The 22,638-nt window shown below is 40.4% G+C and overlaps 1 protein-coding gene and 1 long non-coding RNA gene across 2 annotated transcripts in view; one reads left to right on the forward strand and one right to left on the reverse strand.

The window, feature by feature from the left end:
* Window positions 1-10,931, forward strand: part of tbx15 (T-box transcription factor 15) — a 32,394-nt gene extending 21,463 nt beyond the window's left edge. Inside the window, exons 5-8 of the mRNA XM_031755588.2 lie at window positions 1,573-1,740; window positions 1,971-2,035; window positions 6,565-6,662; window positions 9,048-10,931. Coding sequence (XP_031611448.2) covers window positions 1,573-1,740; window positions 1,971-2,035; window positions 6,565-6,662; window positions 9,048-9,880 — 1,164 coding nt within the window. The 3' untranslated portion in view covers window positions 9,881-10,931. The remainder of the gene's footprint in view (window positions 1-1,572; window positions 1,741-1,970; window positions 2,036-6,564; window positions 6,663-9,047) is intronic.
* A 5,709-nt stretch (window positions 10,932-16,640) lies between these two features.
* Window positions 16,641-20,703, reverse strand: LOC120433434. The gene is made up of 2 exons (XR_005608555.1): window positions 20,653-20,703; window positions 16,641-17,088 (listed from the first exon to the last, which is right to left on the reverse strand). It is a non-coding gene; the product is annotated as an uncharacterized LOC120433434 (long non-coding RNA).
* Between the last annotated feature and the right edge of the window lie 1,935 nt (window positions 20,704-22,638).

Here is a 22,638-nt window from a genome sequence, read left to right on the forward strand (position 1 = left end):
CGTTCAAAATGCCACAGAAGATGTTTCTACAGTCTGCTTTGAGGCCTTTGCCTCTTTTTCTTTTATACTGAGTAAAAGACCTTCCAGAGACACAGCTGACTCAGTCAGTGCTATCATTGTGAGAACACGGATTGAATCCTCGTCCGTTTTCACAGCTGAAATCACAGGCTTGCTTTGATTACTAATTGTTTATGGTCATTAAAGTGTTTTAACTATGTTTTTAAAAAAATCAATTAAAGCCAAATGTGCCTTAGACACTGAACGGGATCTAACTTGGTGGACATGCACGCGACATCTGTTATGTGCATGTGTTGGTGTCCCTGGTGTGAATGTCCAGATGATTTTCAAAGGGGGTCCAAAGAACGTCATTACCTACCACGGAAATGAAAACACCACTTATTAAATAATTGTATTTGAGCGTGAACAACTGTCAGCCGATGTCCTCTGGCTGCTCCTTGAGTCGTTTGTTCTGAGTTCAGCGAGTCAAAGTGTGACTTTGAACCACAAGATAGTTGTTTCATTATTTTAACTTTTTTTCCCTTTTTGATTATTTACATTTTATTTAAAGTCTGTAAATAAACTGAAAATCCGACTGGATTTTGCTTGAGCGCTTATAGCTGGAGTGACAGACAATAAGAATCGAAACTTTAAAATTTCATATTCTGTCAAATTTGATTTGATATCACTATATTTAAACATTAAAATCTCCAAGATCCATTTTTTCACAGCTCTGTTTTATCAATTGAAACAAACGCAGTCTGAAAACAACCCACAAAATGTGAAAGTATTTCTTCCATGGTGCAAAACTTATGCCGAGACGTGCTGCCTGGAGACCGTTCCTCTGACCACCCGGGTAAAGATACACCACAGCACCCGCCCACGCAGTTTGATTGGCAGGTCATCACTGGGCAGAGCATGCCAAAACACCACAAAAATGAATACCGAGCAACACAGATGGAGACATGTCTTTAAAATGAGGATTGCAGATCAGCACATGCGTCTCCACGCAGATGCCCAGTCATGATTCGTGTGCGTGTGTGTAGTGTGTGTGATTTGAGGTCTGGAACACTGAATGTAATGTTTTTGATATTCAGAGGTGTTTTCCCCCTGCGGCTCTAGTTTGAAATGACCCCCTCTGTTGTAACGGAGTGCTGAGGTGGTGGGGGGGTTGTGGGTGTTTGGCTCTGGGGAGGTTTTCTCACTCTCAGATTAATCAGGAGCAGACTGAAACCCTGAGGCGAGGTTGGGGCCGACACTGTCTGACGCCTCCGCTCTGCTGTGAAATAATCCTCAAGCCAGCGTCACTGCAGTGAGAACTTTGTTTCCGCTTAATGTCACGTAGCCCTGGTCGGGAATCAGTGCAGCTAATTGATGTTTACAAGAAAGTGTTTTTCTTTTTTTTTTAGGAAGGAGGTTTTATGTTGTATTTTGAGTGTTTTGTACATTTCAAGGCACCTATAACGCATTCACACACAGATTTGTAACTACTGAGATCATCCTTCACAGATCCCTGCGTACATTCACACTAAATGACTGACTGCACTTCGCTCTCTGCTCTTCTCATATTTACAGATCATCCTCCACTCCATGCACAAGTATCAGCCTCGCGTTCATGTCATCAGGAAGGACTTCAGCAGTGAACTGTCTCCAAACAAACCAGTGCCCAGTGGGGAAGGAGTTAAGACCTTCAGCTTCCCTGAGACAGTCTTTACCACCGTCACTGCTTATCAGAACCAGCAGGTATTCAGCTCTGATTTTATCACCATAGTAAAAACTGATTACAGGATATTACTTTAAAAAAAAAGAAATCAGACAAAATCAATAGAAGTGCTCTGAAATTACTCATCCCTTTATGTAATCTTCTTTCTTTAAAAAAAACCTCACGGTCTAAAGCGATGGCATTTTTTACTCAAGCATTTTTATAAAGTTTATTAATAAAATGTCTCTTTCTATGTTGTCCTTTTCTGCAGATTACCAGACTAAAGATTGACCGCAACCCATTTGCCAAAGGTTTCAGAGACTCTGGAAGAAACAGGTACATTATCACAACATCATCCACGCAATACACCCTCCTTAGGTGTCTTCAGTGCTTTGTCTCTGTTATCAGCCAAAGCAGTTATACTGAGTCTTAGCTGACACATGCAAAGAGATAAATAACAACCACGTGATTCAGATTCTCCAATCAATCAACCTCTATGTTGTTAGACTCTATGGGGGGTAAACAAAGAACCCCAGCTAATTGTTGCACTGTGTGACCTTTATTGTGGAAATAATCCTCTGAAGATAGCACACATGCAGCTGTTGCCCAGATCTGCCGTACAGACAGACACACTGACGCAGAAGCGAGAGAAAACAACACGTTTGCTCTCTTTTGCTTTCATTGTCTCATTCCTCTGATTTTCAGGTCTTAAAATAAAAACCTGTACATGCATAAACAGGTTGAAACCAGAAATCAGTGTCAAACGCTGTCAAAACACTGAACATGGTCTGGTACAAAAATGTATATATTTATTTTTTGATAATTTTCACTTTTTGATTTTATTAAGACTTAAAGCTAGGAGTTGTTTCTGCTTTGAAAGGTGTTGCTTATAGATGCAGCTCGTTAACTGAGCTTAGCGGTAAACCTGGCTCTCCATCTCCTCGTCCAAATATTGTTACTTCTGGCTCAAACACTAGTGGGTGCATGTCGCTGGTCCTAGAATATGGCTTGCTGCACTGTGACTAGCTAATGAACAAGTATCCATACATCTTTAATCTTAACTGTAAATATTTGCTTGTCTCTGACATCTGCTGTGAGCTGATTAGTAGTTTTTCCACATTTTGTCAAAGGTACCAAGTTTTCATCTCTCTTACACTCTCCTTCAAAGTGGGCTGATTGTTTTTATTTTAGACATTTAGCTCCATAAAACCCCTAAAATTTCATCACCTACTTAAGACCTGCTTCAGACTGAAATAAAGCCATAAAATGTGATTGGAACAACGGCTACATGTAACTAAATTTAGCCCAGTTTAACCTAGACGTCTAGACATGCTTTGACCTGAAAATCACCATATCCGTGCTTACGGGAATATTAACACTGTCTGTACTCATGTTTTCTTTCTTTTTTAATCATGCCCACATTCCCACACGATCTATAATGCAGTGAAGCCGGCCAGCCATTTAGTCGCTATAAATTACAACCAGAATTCTGTGAGATATGTTCGCTCTCCTCTTCCTGACACAAATCCAAACAAAAGGCAAATGAAACACAATACAAAGCTGGTTCGACTCTTATTGTCGCACGGTAAAAGGTTGCACTGGGACATGTTGTCATTACTGTCTTGTTACTGTGTGATGTTAGCCAGAGACAGCAGTCTGACTCTGCACTGTGGAATACTTACTTCCAGTTACTTTTCAAGCTTACTAATAACATTATTGGTTATGTTGGATTTCATCCTGATGCTTTCCTAGATGTTCCACATCACTGTTTACTTTTCCTTCTACCTCGATCCCCCTCCTCTCGTCTCCTCCCCTCTTTTCTCTTGATTCGCCTTGTTGCACCCAGTCTCTGAATCATCCTATATCTATAACATTAGTGGAGGAGAGGAGGAAAGAGAAGGGGTGTATCGAACCATCAGGCCCCTCCACACATGAAAGCAGCCCCCTCATCTGGTCCGCATTATTGGCGCACAGATATTTGAGACATCTTTTTTCGTTTTTCAGACAATAGACCGTTTGATTTATGAACTGGCATTAGAATTTCATTGCAGAAAAGCTACAGATGAAAAGATAACGGAGCGCAAGAGATTTGTCTTTAGAGAGAGAAAATGAATTGATCCTCACGTACTGCTCAGGATTCCTTCCCTTCAAGCCCGTCTGGGATTTGTTTTGGTTCAGATTTGGGCAGGACACACTGAGATTTCAGACTGCTTCTGTTACCTTAAAAGCCCTCTCTCAGTCGTTCTGAATTTCATGCTTTGTGTCGGAGCTGATTTTCTTTTTTTCTTCCGTCATTCATGAATATTGTTAGCGAGCTGCAGCTCTGACCTTTGACCTTCATGCTGCTGTTTCAGCATAATTATGGTGATTTGGGAGTTTGATTGGTCACACAGGATGAAGTTATTAGCTCAATATGAAATGTAACTGTAGATACGGCGTGTTTCCAGCTCACAGTCAGGTCTGATATTTAATCAAGAAAAAAACTGCAAATATTCAGTTCAATCAAACATAAACCTCTGATTATAATTACACTTTGGCAAATCTTGAATTATGAAGGTCAACCCAGAATTAGGGCATAAATGCAATAAATGATCATATATCATCATCATGATTATTATTATTATTATTATCAACTGCAACGTTGCTAATACAAGAGGTAGGGCCAAGGGCAGATGCTTCTGCATCCCCTGAATTATTTACACATGATTTCTCAACATTTTTGTGATCAAATGATGTTTGAGTAAACAAAACAACAATTAGCAAAAACTGGTTAAAAATAATTAACCTCTTGCTAATTTCATTAGCATGATAATCATGATTTTTCTCTTGGTCAAAAGTTTGTCTATAAAGGAAAAATCCTGCAACACGATCACCTCTGACTAACATTATCATCGTTTTGGATGCAGTTTTGGATGTGGCAGTGATTGGGTGCTGGCATCAGCATCAGGTGCAGCTTGTTAGGTTAGTGGCTCCTGTGAGCGGTCAGTGGATGTTGTCCGAACTAAATGCCGATGTGTGTTGGCAAAGCCAAGAAATTCCAGCTGCACGGACAGATCAGGCGGAGTCGTTCATAATTTTATTATGTGCACGTGTATCCTTGGTGGCTAATGTGTCAGATTAGGGTTAGAAAGGTCAACAGTTGAGACAGAAGAGATAAAAGCACTTAACATTTCCTGTGCTTAGCCTGAACAATCACAGTTATCTGTAATGAGTACCGACAGTCGTTCAGTCCACATCTTTCTTGTCACCTCGTGGTAAACACTAGATAGGAAGGAAAATCAAGGTAATTTCCAGTGAAACCAAACCTTGCTTGACCCCTAATAAAATACTAACCCTCTCTTGATTTGTCATCTCTGCAGCCAGGTTGAGCAAAATGTAAAAGTGCTGCAGCTGCAACTGAAAGCAGTGGAAACAGGCAGCTGCGCACATAAAAGCAGGTGTGACATATTTTGTTATTATTGCCACGCGCGTCTTTTAAACGTTACTCAGCTTCTATTAGTATCGGATATGGGTGACATAAACAGTTATAAAAAATACCTAAGGTACTTTCTTTGGGTTTTTTAAGCTGTAAAATGAATGTGCGGCTCGTTTGCTGTGAAGCATTACCAACCGATTCCATATTCAGGGGAAATTCCAAATTAATAGAAAGGCCAAACTCGCACTGCTAATTCTCAAATTAAGCACCATCTTGTTTTCCTTTTTCTGAGTTTCTTGCTGAATCTTAATGCGGTCCTCTCTCAGCCTTACGGTTATGGGGGTGTCGTCAGTTGTCTGGTGACCAGGCTTTATGGCCCGGTGGAGGGATACAGCTCATTTGTTGGGTTTTGGTCCCGCGGCAGCAGTGCGACTGTATGAATGAGTGCAGTGATGATGAGGGCTGGGCTGATTAGCATGGCGCACTAACGAGCTGCCACGGCCAGGGAGCTGGTGGCCCTAAAATAACACAGGGAGCAGAGCGGGCGCTGCTTTGCCTGGGCCGGGGCCGAGCGCCATGTGGGGAAGTAAATCAAGCAGGAAGGAGAACCATGTACAGATTCAGGATGAAATGTCACCTCAGATTTATATGCACACTAAAATTCTGCTCCTTTTTAATGGTCCCAGTTTCCTCCTAGCTGGACTCTGGTTTATCCCACCTCTCTCTCCATCTACATTATATATCCCAAACCCACCCCAGCTCCCGATGTTTCTAGCTGTCTCACTGACATGTAGAATATCACTGCCCATTTTTCTTCCATTGATGTGTTCAGTATATTTAGATTCTCCCTCTGTGTAATCGTCAAGTCACAGTTTATTAATTCTATTAACAGAAACGAGTAAATTCCTTATTTAACTCTATTAAAAGTGCTGTTGTAACATAAAGTTAAGGATTAAAAAGGCTGATTTTGTTGCAAGAGTGAAGAAAGAAATATGAAAACTTTCCCCAAACTTTGGTTATTGTTCTCATTAAGCGTTTCAGTGTTCATTTCAAACATTTAAATGTCTATAGTAACAATCAAAGCTCATAATTATCTAAAATCTAATTTCACCCAATTCATCATCATCGTTTATTAACACCTCAAAAAGTTTGGTCAAGCTGGTAGAAAGCAAGTTTGTCTCTCTGTCAGTCAGACGAGCTCAAGCAGTGATCAGGCTTCTAGGACTGTAAATACAACAGTGAGCCTGATCAAGGCTTCAAGCTTTAGACTTAAAACAGAGATACATGCTTAAAATCAGTGATTAATCTATGACTGATAATATTAATTTCTCTGTCCTAGCAGCAGCTTCTATTGTAAACTTCATTTAAAAAAAAAACTTGCCTCTTGTTTTCGTTTCTTTTTTTGTGTTTGTGTGTGTGTCCTAAAATTGGTTCTGCATGTCTCTGTCAGGACTGGCCTTGAGGCGATCATGGAAACATATGCTTTCTGGAGACCTCCAGTGAGGACACTCACATTTGAAGACTTTACAAATATGCAGAAACAGCAAGGTATGTAAATAAATATATTCGTGCAGTCCTTCTCATCTGTCTTAAAGGAATAAATTTACCTTAACTTTGTGATGTTAAAAAAAGTATTAGAGTAGAATAATGTAAGGCAAAAAAACCCAACCTACTAATAAACTACTGACTGTGAAACTGTATCATATCGCTTTCTTTTACAATATGCTATATTCAATCGATATTTTTAACCTTTAGATGTTTTTTTCTATATGTTGACAATACACACCACACAATTATACGTTTCCGTGTTATAAAGCTTTTTCTCAGTTTTTGACCAATAAATCAGCAAGTAAACTTTGAAGACCTTGATGGATGTTAACTAGATTTTAATGGATTGTTAAAATGACCCCACTTTACACCCCTACAAAGTTTTGGCATAACTTTTTGAGCTATTGTGTTTACAGACAGAATGACACGCGGGCAAACGCTAACAAACACATAACCTACTTGGCAGGGGTAATGAAACAAACTGTAAAATGATGTTAAAGTCACATTTGTGGTTAAGACACACACACACACACACACACACACACACACACACACACCATAATAAATTTATAAATGACTGTCAGTACATCAAGGATCGCAGAATCGCTGTATCGTGATACCATCATTGTCACTGGCGACTTATTGTGCGAGTATTGTAATTATGAATTGCTTTGTGATTTAAGATAAAACCTGTAAACTGAAACCAAACACGAAACAATCACTGACTGGGACATTTTTACTTTTTTTTTGTGATTTTAAATGTATTTTGTTTAAAATTGGATTTTCATAACTGAAACGTCACATCATCTTTTTTTTAGGGCTCATTACAATGTAGTGTAATACATTACTGCACAGTTACCCAGAGTTGTGTGCAGTGGTACTTACCATGACCTTGGTGCATTGGTGTCCCAGTGTGAACTCTCCATGTGCATATTTTCCCTCCATATATCAGCTATGGTTATCCTTCATTTGAGCTTGGCCATACACTGCTCCTCTGGCAGGTCTGCCTGCGTCTGCTGAACTTTTCACATCACGCGTAGCCGTTGCAAATAAAATCGTTAAACAAACCCTGTGGCTTTTGGACGGCTCCACGACAAGAGTCAGCGTCACTTGGGCCACCTCCCTTTGTCTCAGCTCCAGTGTCGACAACCAGGAACGAGTCATGGCTCATATCAAGGGCCTCGCCGCTTTCAAGCAACTCTAAAGCAACGCTGACCTGATCCATGTTACCCTCGGAGGTCAGCATGACGTGATGCTCCATGTTTTGTCAGAGCGGGCTGACACGTGTTTGTTATCTTTAAACTTCTCCGCAGTGATTAAGATTTAATTAAAGTCCTTGCTCTGTCAGTGAACCCTGTATCATCTTATAAAGACTCTGTGTTGTGTGCACGTGCGCTCTGTGGTAACTGTAAGGAACTGTGTAGCTTTGCTCTTATGGCACCAGACACCCTTTTCCCCTTCAAAGCAATCAACTATTCTCCCTCGGCACTGAAGCCCCCTGAGCCCGTCTATCCAGAGGAAAACATGACATCACTTAACTATCGTTCTCTCTTTCCGAAATATATCTACCTTGCCCCCCTTTTCTTTTCTCTCCCTCCTCATAAGCTCCCCCCTTCATCTCCTTGAGCTGAGCAGAGCGCTGCGGCGATATTATCGAAGGCATATGGTGCAAAAGAAGAGCCCGAGCCAAGCGAGTCCTGGATTATTTAGTTATGCTTCCTCCTCATTCCGGTTTCAAACTGAATTTTAGGACAGCAGCATGAACGTGAGCCAAGTTCTTATTAACACAGAAGTATGTGATTAATACCTCACAGCTTTCACATCTCTCCGAAAGGCTTGGCCTGAGGATCTTACTTGTACCACCAAACTTATATGCATGTATTATATGTGGGGTGACACAAATCTCCTCAGAACAGAACATTTAATGCGGCGTATTTTACAAAACAGTTCGTGATCTTGTATACAGAGTACGGCTGCAGTTGGTCTGAGAACAGGGGTTTGACAAAGCCCATTTGGATCAACAAGGTTATATATTAAAATGAAGACAGATGCGTTATTGCAGTTTTCTGCTTTTCGCTTTTTGATGTTACTGACTGAGTTTGCATAACAACACACAATCACATGGGAACTTCAGTTTGAAGCCACTAGTTCTTCAATCTAGTGCTTAATCAAAGACACATAAGCAAAAGTTGAACGCAACAGAAACCGAGGCATGTCAGTCACAGTGTTGCCATTCCTTAAGGGATACCCTGCTTTATCGCTTTATCGCTTTTTAATGCAGGTTTAAGGCAATTTGGAGAAGCCTTTTGAGGCATTACAGTTTCTGGTACTCCCACACTGGCTTTTGTGTATTTCACTCATTCTCTCTGTATTTCTGTTTTGCAGGTGGCAGCACAGGCACTTCACCTACCACCTCCAGCACAGGAACTCCATCTCCCTCTAGTGCAGCACACCTCCTTTCTCCCTCCTGCTCCCCTCCAACCTTTCACTTGGCCCCTAACACCTTCAATGTGGGCTGTAGGGAAAGTCAGCTTTGCAACCTGGGCCTGTCGGAGTACCCTGCCTGTGCTCGCAGCAACATGGCGGCCCTACAGGGGTATGGCGGCCTGGCTGAAAGTTCATATGGACGCCTCCAGGCTGCAGGGAGTGCTGTGGCCTCTGGTCAGCCCTCTGAATCCTTTTTGCCACAGAGGACTTCCTCTTTGATTGCTGCCGGCATGCAGGGTGGCACTCACGCTTCCCTGACTGGCAGCGGCAGCGGCGGCGGCGGCGGGGGCAAAATGGATGGCTATAGCAGTCAGCTCGGCTCATTCCCAGCCTCTCAGCTTCAGTACGTGATGCAGACTGGGGGAAGCTCCAGCTCAGCCTCGTCCTCTTCATCCGGATCCACCCCTTCCTCTGCCCACATGTTTGGTGGAAGCCACCACCACGTGCAGCAGGGCTCCTACAACGCTTTCTCCCTCCACAACCCTTACAATTTGTACGGATATAACTTCCCCACTTCTCCTCGCCTGGCCGCCAGCCCCGAGAAACCCCAGGGCGGTTTGCTCTGCTCGTCCACTCCTGCAGGGGCATTCGCCGAGCGCCAGTACTTGTCCAACGGAAGCATGGACACCATGCACATGATCGGCAACACCACCGGTGGCCAGCAAAGCAGCAGCTCTTGTGACGGACGTCAGTATGGCTCCTCGTCTCAGATGTCCATGCACATGGTGTAGGAACTCAGACCCAACCTTGCAGGGCGCCATGTTTTTAATGTCTTCAATATGAAAAGTAAATCTACGAACCGGGTTTGGTGTTAAGTTTGAACCAGTGTTTTCACATGAAGGATAGATATACTGAGGTACAAAGGAAGCTTTCAGCAAAGGATGTCCTCTCAACATTTTGTTTTTAAAGATACTTACAGTGGAAGACAAAAATATTATTTAATTATCTTTGTATTAATGAAGAACGGCAACTTGACAACAATGAAACAACAACCTCATTCAGATCAGTGTTATAAGAAGTGGCAGTGTACAGAAGGGATTATCAGTTGTGAGTGTCATTGTGCAATAGTAGCATCAGGTTCTTCAAAATGACTTGATTTTTTGGGGACTCAAATGTCATCTGCTCTTCCTGCCATTCTGTAACCAAAGAACCTTCTATGTGATGCAGAGGGTTTTTACTTCACTCAGCACTTGTGCCATATTAGCTTGGGAATGCCAAAGTGTCAGTGGTTGCTGACAAAATTCACAGTTTTTGGCTGGAATGAAAGGGACAACTGGACCGGATCACCGAATAACTCGCTGCTCCACGTACACGCAGGAGAGAAACTGGTGGATGCTGTGGCAGATGGTGAAAACACACAAATCTGGTAATTGTTGCAAGAGTTCACTGAGGAACTTTTGCTTCATCCTGAAAATGCCAGCATACATGCACATTTGAAATCAGGACTTCACCACACAACTCAACCTTTTCTCCTCTAAGACTGGATTGGCTATTTTTTGAGTGGATTCTGTTTTAAATATATATATAAATATATGTATAAGATGGCGAATGCAATCAATAACATAAGCTTAAAAAGTTGTTGTGTGACATAAAGTAAGCAATAGCAGCACAGAGTAAAGTATGTTGTGATGTGTATTACAGATGTGTATTTAAGTGCTGAACAGTATAGCAATTTTACAGGCCAATCTGTTATTAAAATGTGTGAAAAAGGGGAAATAGCAAAGTAATTCTTTTTTTTTTGTGAAACATTTTAAAAAAATGTAAATACAAGTGCCAAGCACCTAAAAAACAAACAAACAAACAAAAAAAGAAAACCTCAATAAACGTTTTAATTCATTTACATGGGTTGGATTTCTTCCCTCTCTGTGAACAGTACAGGCAATTATTCTGGAAAATTAAGAACTTGCTACAGTTTCTAATTCAGATGAAAAAAATACATCTTTGTGAGTAACATATAGACTGTATATAAAAGAAGGACTTGACAAGGTTCCTAGTTTGAATCCCAGCTGAAGCCTTTCTGTGTGGAGTTTGCATGCTCTTTCTTTTCTCTGTGAGATTCCTGTGGATACTCCAGTGCAAAGACGTGACCACAGTTTTTAGGTAGATACAGTCCTTTAAATATATATAATAAAGCACTGTACAGATAAAATGTAACTTAAATTTTAAGTGATCACTAAAACTAGAAATGTGCTTTATAAATGCCAGCACGTTGCATTACATTAATTCACTTATTAGTTTGCGCTTTAAAGTCTTAATTTTAGCATCTTGGCTGTTGACAACTTGTGTTTTCAGTGCAGGATGTGACGATATTTAAAGGAGAAGCAGAGTGTTAAATGATCATATTACACTAACGTGCTTGATTGTGAAGTGCGTCCAGAGACTGGACTGGATTTGACCGACACTGATACCTTTGCAGCAAATTTAATCAGAAAAAATGTGAAAGATCAAAAACAGCTCATGAAAAAGGACACTTGTCTGTAGGACCACCGTGGAACCACATTCAACCGTTTAAGTTAGTGCAGTAAGTAACATCCTTATAAAGTACAACAATCTATCTCACTTCTTAGATAGCACAAATGTCTAAGACTGTGACTCGTGAGTACAATGCACTGCATAACAGGCCATACTATTTGTTAGATTACATAAAAAAGGCTCTAAAAGTCACCAACAGCACAAAGGCAAATGAGAGGTCCAGTTTAGTGACCTGAATTAGCAGATGGTTGTAGTTATATGGACAAAAAGATGCATAATTTTAAGCCTTAATACAACTTCCCCCTTTCCACCCCGCACACCCACCTTGCTGTTGTTATGAAGCAGGGAAGCTGGCTACAGACCAAGCGCCTGTTTTGTGCCAGGCTGTAAACATATTTATTCTGTAGGGCGTTTTAAAATGGGAATCTATCTGGATCGGCCTGTTTTACAGCCTCAAGTGGCCATTTGAACAACTGGAACTTTTGGCTCTTCCACAGCGTTTTGGCTTAATTTGGAGGTTCCCGCTTGGTCATACGCCTCGGAGAAATTATCCCCCAAACTCAGAGGAAACAGGAGTTGCGCATAAGCAAAACAAATTAGAGTGTTTAAAGTAGGTAATCAACAGAATAATGATGCTTTTACTCACCACATGTTCTGTATTTCACAGCTATATTCTGATTAACTTTTGGAAATGACTGATAAATATCATCTAAGAAGCATGCCATTTTGAATGGAGCTGGACATTCTATCTACGAGAGCTGATTTGCCAGTCGCAGCCTCTTGGCCACGATAGCAACAAATGGCGTGATTATTAATCACACAAGAGAGTGTTCTCTGCTTATAAAACACACACATCTGCTCCGCTCCACATCACAGGCATGGGCTTCAAACGCTGACGCAATGCATCGATCATAAACCAAAACTGGAAGAAAAAGACCCCAAGAAAAAGACGATTTTTCTCCCTGCTGGTTCTGTTTATTATGAGAATGAAGAATAAAGCTCTTGTGCCAACTGCACTCAGCTGCACTACTCCTGTTGTGCTTGATGCACAAAAATATGGCACCTGTTTAAAGAGACAGAAAAATCCCCTTGTAATCATTTGAACCTCCAAGCGAAGGAAAATATTCAGCTTTTAGGATCATTCCTACTCCAGCTTTGTGGTTCCCCTCTTGTTATACAGACGCAGATTCCAGCGATTTAGCCGGGGCCAATCAGCATCTATTACACGGATGTCTTCTGAACGGCTCTCCCCAATCACTTCCTATCACGAGTACAGCTCCAGCCATGAAATATCATATCTGAACCATCATCGGAAAATGAAGGGGGTAAAGGACCGTGGAGACGGCGACCCACTATTGGAAACACCTGTTTTTCCAAGCATGACTTCAAATAATGAGCAGGGTGATGTACCGGAGAGAAGCGTATGATTTCATAATTTGGCATCGCTCCATCTATCTGGACATTATTTCCAATAATTATTCACATTATTTGTCTGATATGCGCCCCATCTCCTGTTCCAGCAACATTCAAAATCACCCTGTTGCCCACCCCCCACCCGTCTTCACCGCAAATCTACCTCAGGGCCTGTTAAATGGGAGATGTATTGGTAAAGAGGAGCAGTGCACATGGGTCTACAGAGAGGCGGCATGACATAATGCACAGCAGGTCTGTTTTTATACCGTAAACTATCCATCAGGTCCTTAAGTGGAAAAGAATGGCAAGAGGCTTGAGTAACAGCCACTCGCTGCCTTTCATCGTGGCGTCTTTCATTAGAAACAAAATATGCAAAAGGAACCCACTGATTGATTAATGGCGGAGCGTGGCCGACTCGCCGTAAAACATGAAACTGTAAGACTTGGAGATACGGAACTGGAGCTTTTTTAACGAGGTCCTCTGACAGGGATGCTGCTTTGAGCCTGCTTTGACTGACAGCACGCTGACTGAAAGATATTCCATAATCCCCACATCTCAGCCATTGATCTTTCCCTCCCGACACATTTCAGACATTTTAAAAGACTCAGAAATCGCTCTCTGGGGATTTCTACTGGACGCAAGTCCAGTTGAGGGGGGAGCTGTGACCATGTGCCAAAGTGAGGAAAAACATTGCTTTAATTTCTGAGAACCGTGAGCCTGGTTTTGATATGACAGAGTGTGAGTTTATATCGGACACTTCAATCAGTAAATCCTGGTAAACTATTGCCCTCTTGTGTTTATTCCTCTCTTATGCTTGAGATTCCTTGGCCTGACTCATCTTCACAGTAAATTATTGCTGACAGGAGACGCAGACCCACTTTTCTGAGGTGTTACAGTGGGCCTGACATGTGTATTGGAACACTAAATCATTGTTCTTCTGCAAAGGGCTCTCACATACCTTGGGCCGTCTTACACCAGCATTCTTTTCTCCTTCAAGGAACATCTTGAAGCTATTTTAGGATTGATAAAGTCATGATGCAGATGTCAAGCGTTAAAAAAAGAAACATAACAGGTTCTGGCAATGCGGCTAAAGTCTGTACAGCCACAGGAGTACAGATCTCTGAAGCAACCCTGTGCTGGTTTGTCTGTCTGTCTATAGAATACAAAAAGGGAACATGTAGAGGAGCAAGTAGATATAAAGTCTTCACATTCATTTCAGCACTGCTGGATGTCTCTGTAGGTTACAAAGATTAAATAACAGCTAAGTGCACTTTACATCTGTGAAAAGTGCTATAAAAATAAATTTTACTTACTTACAAATTAGGAAAAGAGAGGTTTTTCATAGTGAAAGCTATCCTTGTAATGTATTTCTTCAGATCTCGTGTTTTCATGTTGTGAGCAGTTTGGAGCAGGAATCTGTGGCAATGATTTCTGCTGACAATAGCAGAATCATGTTTTTATTAAGAGGTGATAAAGTAAGTCTGTGTTGAGATCAGTGACATAGTTTTTTTTTTTTTTTTTTTGAAAGACGTGAAATAATTAAAGGTCTGACAGTCCAGAAACACGATACTTCATTTCCTGTATTCTGGTGAGTTTTAAGAGTCCACTGGTACTTCTTTATGAATCAGTTTATAGTAGAATTGCTTTTATTTAGGCCTAAAACCCCACAAAATTTAGGAAGGAGGTGACAAAAAAAGAATAAACTGATTATCAGTCTACCTTCTATATGGCCTGGCACCAGAGGAGATACGGTAACTCCCCCATGTCCTCCTCAAACCTACAGTGATGGCGAAAAGACTTTTCAGAGAACTCTTTGTAGTTCTTTGAAAATTAAACATATCAATGTAATAGAGTAACTTGAGTAACTTGAAGTAATCTTTATCAGTCTGTCACATTGTTGTGAAGAGGTTGCAAAACAAGCCCAAATGATCACCCACCACCACCATGCTTGACAGCTTGGATGAGGTGTTTGTGATGTGTTTGGATTTTGCCAAATGTCACACTTATGGTTTCTGGTTGCAGCTATCTGAAGGACATTGTTCCTGAAGTCTTGTTTGTCCTAATGCAACTTTGTTAAGCCGTGTTGTTATTTTCTTTTTAAAGAGAAAAGGATTTGTCCTTTAGAACAAGCCGTATGTGTTGAGTCTTTTTCTTATTGTACTGTCATGATTTTAACACATTTACACTGAGATGTAGCTCTTGGGTTTGTTGCAGTATCTCTGAGCATTGGTCTGTCTGACCTTGGGTTGAGTTTTCTGGGATGTCCACTTCTGGGAAGTTGAAAATTGTCTTGATTGATGTCTTATAACCCTTCCCAGAAAATGTTCTTTAAGAACCTTGCTGCTGTCTTTCCTCGTTGGCATCGTGTTAAGACACACCTGAATGTTTCAGATCAGGAAACTGCCAAAAACTCTGCTTTTACTAAAAGTCTTCACAATTGCCGATGATCACTTTATCAAGTGCATTTGATTATCAGCACCTGGCTGGGACTTATCTTCATGATTCCTATGTAAGTAGTAAGGGCGTACTTAGTTTTTCATAGGACCTTATACATGTCAGATAAATGTCCAAAGCCAACACTGCAAAAATAAATGAATAAATACAAATTTAAAAGTAAAAGACAAACAAACAACAACTTAAAATCAATGTCTACTATGTTTTTTCACAATTTCTTACTTTGTTTTTGTTTTTATATGTAATTTTCTAATGTTAATAATGGCGATCCTTGAGCTGTTTCAGTGATCTTTTGTTTGTGTCTCACAGAACTGATGATTTAAAATAGGAATTTATCTACACAGGTAATGAAAAGAGGATAACCTGATAACTGGCAGCAGGGTAAAATGTAATAACCCTGCAAATAAGCAGAAGTAATATTCTTTAGCAGCACTATACTACAGTACTATACTAAACTATAGTTCTAAAGTTGCTAAGTGAGATTTGGCGTTTAGAATTAAATCCCAAGCAGAATCAAATTTCTCTTGGGCCAAATCCTTCAACTGCTGTTACGCTGTTAATGCTGTCAAATAAATACGACCACAAAATTCTCTAACATGGCATAAATTCACATGAGAGAATAAGAAAAAGTCTGATATTCTCATTGCAGGAAATACAGTGGAAACCAAGAATGCAAGTCAAATGACTGCCAACTCTAACAGTACTTTTCTTTTCTGGATGAAAGAAAGTGGGATAAAAAAAGAAAAGTAAATGTAAAATGGATAGATCAGCAGAATATCAGAGTAATGAGCCACTGAGTTGGAAACTTTAAGTATCCCTCAGTCTCAAAACTGCATAACAGACGGTGGCTATCACATCAGATGTTATACTGATTGAGACAATTTACCACAAATTATGATTAAAATAATTTCGCACAGTTAGAAACTTTGATGATATTAAGTAAAATATTCAGTCAACAACAGTCAAAGTTTGTGTAATGTTCTTTATAGCTGCAACATTTTGTTACTGTCATAAATATGCATTATTTCCTGGGCAGAGGAAGTTTAAACATGCCTAGCAGAACATGTTTGTAACACAGCTGCAGATATTTGGTAGACAATAAATGGAGATTTTTCAAGCCTTTGATTTCATGTTCAATGTTCTTATGCTCAGTTTTATACACAGAGAGTAACTAAAACACAAGTAAATATTCACACACACTCAGAAAAGAGCCTCAGCCATGGCATGTGGGTCAACAGGAAAACAGTTGAAATGATTTTCCTTCTTCCTCTGGAGAGAAAAAAAAGATGTTTGAGATATGGTTGACCCTCTCGGGCAGGTGGTTCTGATAAAGACCCCAGGCCCAGATGGAGACAGACCCGTCCTAGGCAGTCCCATGGTGCCATGCCTGCTGAGAACAAAGACGCCCCAGTGGAAAGCCCCCGTGTCTTAATGAGAGAGGTCCGGTGCTTTGCGGTGGCTTGCAGTCAGGTCCTCAAAGATTCAGAGGATCAGGTGACTGACCGGGCAGGTGACCCGGATATTGAAACCCCGTGGAGGGTTGATTTTTAGACTGTGAGAACCGGAGAGTTGGTGTGAGATGAGTGTGAAGACGTAACAGCTGAAAGGCAAAAAAAAAGAAGACGAAAAGGAAAAGTTGTTAAGAATGCTGGTAATACATTAAAAATCTAGTCTTTCTCGTGGTTATACCTGAAGCTGCATTTTTAAAAACATTGACCTTTTAAATACTACAGCTTGAACTATGAGAAGAATTTTTAATTCATAAATAAAAAACAGCACTGGCTTGATTTATTTTAAAGTACAACTTTAAAGAAATGCTCATTTAAAGTAATGCACTAAGATGGATGTATGGATAAAACATTTTTAATAAATGAAATAAATAAATAAATGAATGAAATTTAGAATAAAAAGAATATTGCCTTAAAGTGGTTCAAAATATGTTTGTGACAAGTGTGCACACAGTCACAGTGCTCAGGGACAGAACCTGACAAAGAAAAGGTGTGTGTACAATGAAGGAAATGAAGGATGTCCATTCCAGCATCAGAATGTGAATGCATTGAGATTATCTTGAAAATTTCTGTTTTATTGTCTCCATGTAAGTTGTAGTTAGTCTTACATTCTTCAATAATGGATTTAATCCTTTATTTTGTCTTTAATATCCCCCCAAAACAGCAGAAGCAATCACAGCCAGTGAAAACAGGGATATCAAAACTTATTCAAGTAATGAATGAGATGAATTTTCTCTTCTCTGAATTTTATTTTAGAGTCTGGAGACTGAATCTTCAGGAAATTAGAGAGCATGAACAGAAACTCATTTAATGAGTGGAGTGGGAACATTTATTGTTTTACTGCATATACAGTCTATACCTAAATTTCAGGCGGAGCAGTATGTTTGGCACCAGATGCAATCACATGTATTAAAGCTACATACGCTTATCTATTAGTTAAAACAGGTTCACACTTTACAAAAGGCACAAAAGTTGCACTGTATTCACAGGATGACACAGCACTTAATAGTTAATGAAGCAAACCACAGTTTGATTGTTAACTTAAACTGACCCCACCACCAACCGCACTCACCGAGATCTGTGGACTTTTTAAAGAAAAGCAATGGACTTGAGTGCACTATTGGCCCAGTTATGCTATAAACGAAAGCGTACAAAAGAGAAGAAGCCAGAGGTCGGTGCCATACAAAAAAGGCCGTCTCATAAAAGAGTCCTAATAAGTGTTTGCTTGAAACAGCATGCTTCCCTTTGAGAGGTTATTCAGAGTTTCCCATTTGCTATGCTCGTTACTTTCACAGGACGTTTGTTTAATGGTCAGTGTAGGGATGATGTGAACAAGCAGACAGATTTGAAAATGCAGACCTAATACACGCAGCTAAATATTCTGGAAAATATTAAACCCAACACATATGTGTTCTATAAATCACCTTTATAATGCTTGTCACATAAAATGTTACTATGACTGTGGGCTCGAGAGCGTGTCCGCTGCGTTAAAGCTGGCCTGATTTCAGGACTGCCAAGCAGCCCTTGGTTCCCCTCGCCACCATCAATCTATCTATGGGGGCCATACATGCCCGCCTGTGCGTGTCTGAATGCAAGTTTGAGAATGGCAGCTGTGCTCTCTCATGGATCTCACCTGCACTGGCTGGGCAGAGGCCAGGGACAGATTCTCAGAAATTTCACGGTGACATTTCTGAAGCCGTCAGTGAGCAAAGTGTCTGACTTAGTACTCTGATGAAACAACATTCTGTTGTGGTCTGGATAACACTGTTAAACAACGCTGGGGTAATCCCTGGTAACAGGCCTGTTGAAAGCTGAATCACACCCGCGCTCATTGTGCTGCTGAGCAACTTGGCTGGGGTCGCATTGCGACGTGCGCTGAGCGAGCAAAACATGAAGCCAGAGCGCTCTGTATTTTCTTTGGTGGAATTTGGAGTGGCTGCACATGTTTTCTCTAAACCTGCGTCAAAGACACTGAACAACTGTTTGGACCGTGCCAGACTTTCTTTTAAGTTCCTGCACAACTTGACGACAAAGGCAAGCTGTGGGTTTTGTGTGGGTGGCTTCACAATTTGGTTACACTAGTCAAACATGCATGTGCCCATGGACACACAGAAGCAAAAACATTAGTGAGTGTATACAGGTGGGCCTCTTTGGTTCCTCCATAATGATGATGTTCACATGTGTGTGCTCTGGACTCTAGATATTCATGGACATTTGTCTCAAAACCACTGCTGATGTCTTCAACCTCCTTTATGAGCTACTTCTTTTGGTTTTAAGTATCTGCTGAATCACATTATTGTAGTTGTTGTTTCTGAAAGAGCTTACAGAGAAATAAAGCACAGCAGACAGATAACCAATACTACTACACTGACCAGCATCTTTATTTTTGCAGTCTTGACACTGTAAAAGTTTTTGTTGCATTAAAGGTGATTATTTTACTTTTTATCCACTCTTTTTGTGTGATTTGAATTAAACAACAAATCTTAAAAATCTATTAGAATTTACTGTCTCAGTGTTGTCAAACAAAGGTTAAACTGACTAACAAGGTCAATGTGTTTCCTAAGTAACACAGGCCTAGAAACGACCATCTACCGACCACTAGTCATGAGGAAAAAAATTTGTATTCCCCAAGAGACTGTAATGGGTTTCTGAAGGTGGCCGGCAGCTGCTACAGTGAAATTGGTCACAAACAGTTGTACGATGCTGCAGCAAAAACCTTTGAGATTGCCATGGTCACCAGTAGTTTGCATGGAAAAGGCAGACTGGTCTCCACACACTTGCAAACTACTCACCGAGCATTAGTAAAACTGTGAAAAGTGCAATGGAAAACATCAAAGAAGAACATTTCCTGTCAAAGTAAAAGTTGTCCTTTTTGTAATGTGTTGGCTGCAGTGGTTAGGCATACTTTTACTTTAAAGGTGAACAATTTACCTTTCTGGGTTATGTTGCACATTTTTAAGTTTTACTAAACCTCAGAGTACATCATCTTTTATGGCAATCACAAGAGGATTTTTGTTGTAGAGCTCTCTTTACACAGCCAACAGCCAGGAACCTCCAGCTCTGAATCAGCGAACCAGCTTATATTAGTCACTAACCAATGATATTTGACATATGAATTTTAGGACATAACTTCTATATCTATCTGAGACAGATTTGTTTGTAAAATAACAAAATAGATTCTTAACATAAGATAATTTGATATTCTACACTTTGAAATGCAATGCATCAAAGAATCACGCTTTGAACTATATAATAATGTGTAGAGCGACCTGTGCCTGACCCAGTGGGGTATGGGCAGAGGTTTCTCTCCATTCCTTTTCACCGTTTTTTATATTGTGATGTGAAGCTTGATCTAGGAAATGCTTGGAAGTTCGAGCCATTACTGAGTACTGCACCCACTAATTATTTAACTTATCTAAATACCACCTCAGCATGCAAGTGCATCCGTTCCTTCTTTGGATGGTTATTGGTTGATGTTAATTAACTTCTCATGGAAGCTCAGACAGGTGGATACGTGGCACATATCTGCAGCTTTACTTCACGGTTCAACTGCAAAGGTTTCAGCAGACAAGATGATCTGTTTCTCTGTGAATGTAATTTATAGCCTCTGGTCTCCATGCAGTCAATTCATGTGTGAAACAGTTTAGATATCTTACAGCAGGGGTGTCCAACTCCAGTCCTCAGAGCTCCTGTCCTGTAGCTTTTAGACGCATCTTTGTTCTGACACACCTGAATCAAATGAATGGCTCGTTATCAGGCCTTTGCCAAACTTGATGGCATGCTGAAGAGGTAATCAAACCATTTGATTCAGTTGTGTTGGAATAGGGATGCATCTAAAACCTGCAGGACTAGAGTTGGACACCCTGTGTTACAGCAAGTGTAGTTTGTGAATACCTCTGTCAGCCGAATCTCTCACACCTGCTACATAAACCGACAGCAAGTAGAAGTCATAATTGCAAGTAACAACCCAAGATCTTTATTGCAAATATGCTGCATGGACTGTATGAAGAAGTTATGCAAGTTTGTTACTTTATTTAGTTCATTAATTTCTTTCACAATAGTGTGATCAAACTGGTTTCAAAATGATTATGAAGTCTCAAGTGAAGGCACTGTGACTCCCAGTGTTTTCTAGGAAAACATTTCTTAGAGCATCATGCTGTCTTCACAGGCTTTCCTTCCCAGCACACATTCATCCAGCCACCTACATCAAAAAGAAAATGTTGTTTATCAGGCCATGTTCTTCCATAGTTCTCCTCTGATGGAGAGGGTGGAGCAGGGGCCACTGCCTGGGCTTCCTCAAACAAATTTGAACAACTGCAAATATCTCATCTAAAACTTGTCTCTTGTCAAAGTCATTTAGGTCCTTATGTATGTATTTCTTTGCTGCATCTTCTTTGTGTAGTTCTTAGTAGGTAAACAGTGTTTTTTAAGTGAGGTCTGAGCGGTGGGTTGAGTTAAGTGAGTTTTGTGGTCAGGTTTCTTGTTAACATTATTCAGCAAAGTCGGATGTGTCCCGTTCTTTCAGAAGGATAGATTGGAGCAATGTGTTTTATAATGAGCAGTATTGGGGACACGCAGAGCAAGCAGTTGTTGTTCAGATTGAGACCTCATGCTCAGTCATGGCCTGGGCAACAGGTTGTGTTTGGACTGCGCACTACTAGCCAGAACTGCTTTGCGCTGCCTGGCACTTAATCCACTTAAAGCCAATTACAAGTCTATTACTGTGATCGCCTTCCTGAAAATGACAATGCAGCATGTGGTGGAGGGAACCAGAGAGGAGGCAGATCTGGTCCTCTCTCTGTTTCTAGCAGCTCTGGAGTTAATTCTTTCCTCCCATGTGAGTGTTATCACCATTAGTTGGAGCAGCAGTGATTGATATAATGACTGTTTTGGCTACAAAGAGGCAGAAGGTGCTGAAGGATAAGTTCCTACTTTAGCACAGTTTTACTTTTTTTTTCAGGTGAAAGGAGCAGTTTACTAAATAAAACGATACATGTTTTCCTTGCTGTTCAGTCTATAGCACAGCTTAGTAAAGCTTAACATCTGTCAAAACATATCTCAGAAGCAGTTAAACATGAAAACTTATGGTTTTCATGAGCTACAATATAAGCACATAAAGAACTTAGTTTGGTCATATTTAATATATATTTAATATTTTAACATTTAACAAAAACACAGCAAAGCTACAAATACAGCATCAAAAAAATAAACTTTCAACATGACAGTACATTAACAGACATGTATACAAATGAGACTGTCATTCAACAGTATGAGCATGTCAGGGGCACAAGAATGTGTAACACAATACTGAATCCAGTTCATTTAACACCTGTGGGTGTCATTAATTTATATCCCATTAAAATATATATTTTTATAAGGGGAGATGAAACGCTACACATATAAAGGCTAATTTACATAACTGAGCCCTGCTCTCAAAAACTGACACAGATGTAACACTGTAAGTTTTAAAAACAGGACATTCTGTCAGTACAGAAGTTGACATCATGTGGTTGGTTGCAGCTAATAGACTTACATTAGCTTGTGTTAGCTAACTCAGGACAAAATCGATAACTCAGAGGAAAATAACAACACTAAAGCTAAAAATCAACTTAAGGGAATCACATTTGTGCTTCTCGTGGCTG

The sequence above is a fragment of the Oreochromis aureus genome, linkage group 16, assembly GCF_013358895.1.
Source record: "Oreochromis aureus strain Israel breed Guangdong linkage group 16, ZZ_aureus, whole genome shotgun sequence".
In the NCBI taxonomy this organism is placed as follows: Eukaryota; Metazoa; Chordata; class Actinopteri; order Cichliformes; family Cichlidae; genus Oreochromis; species Oreochromis aureus.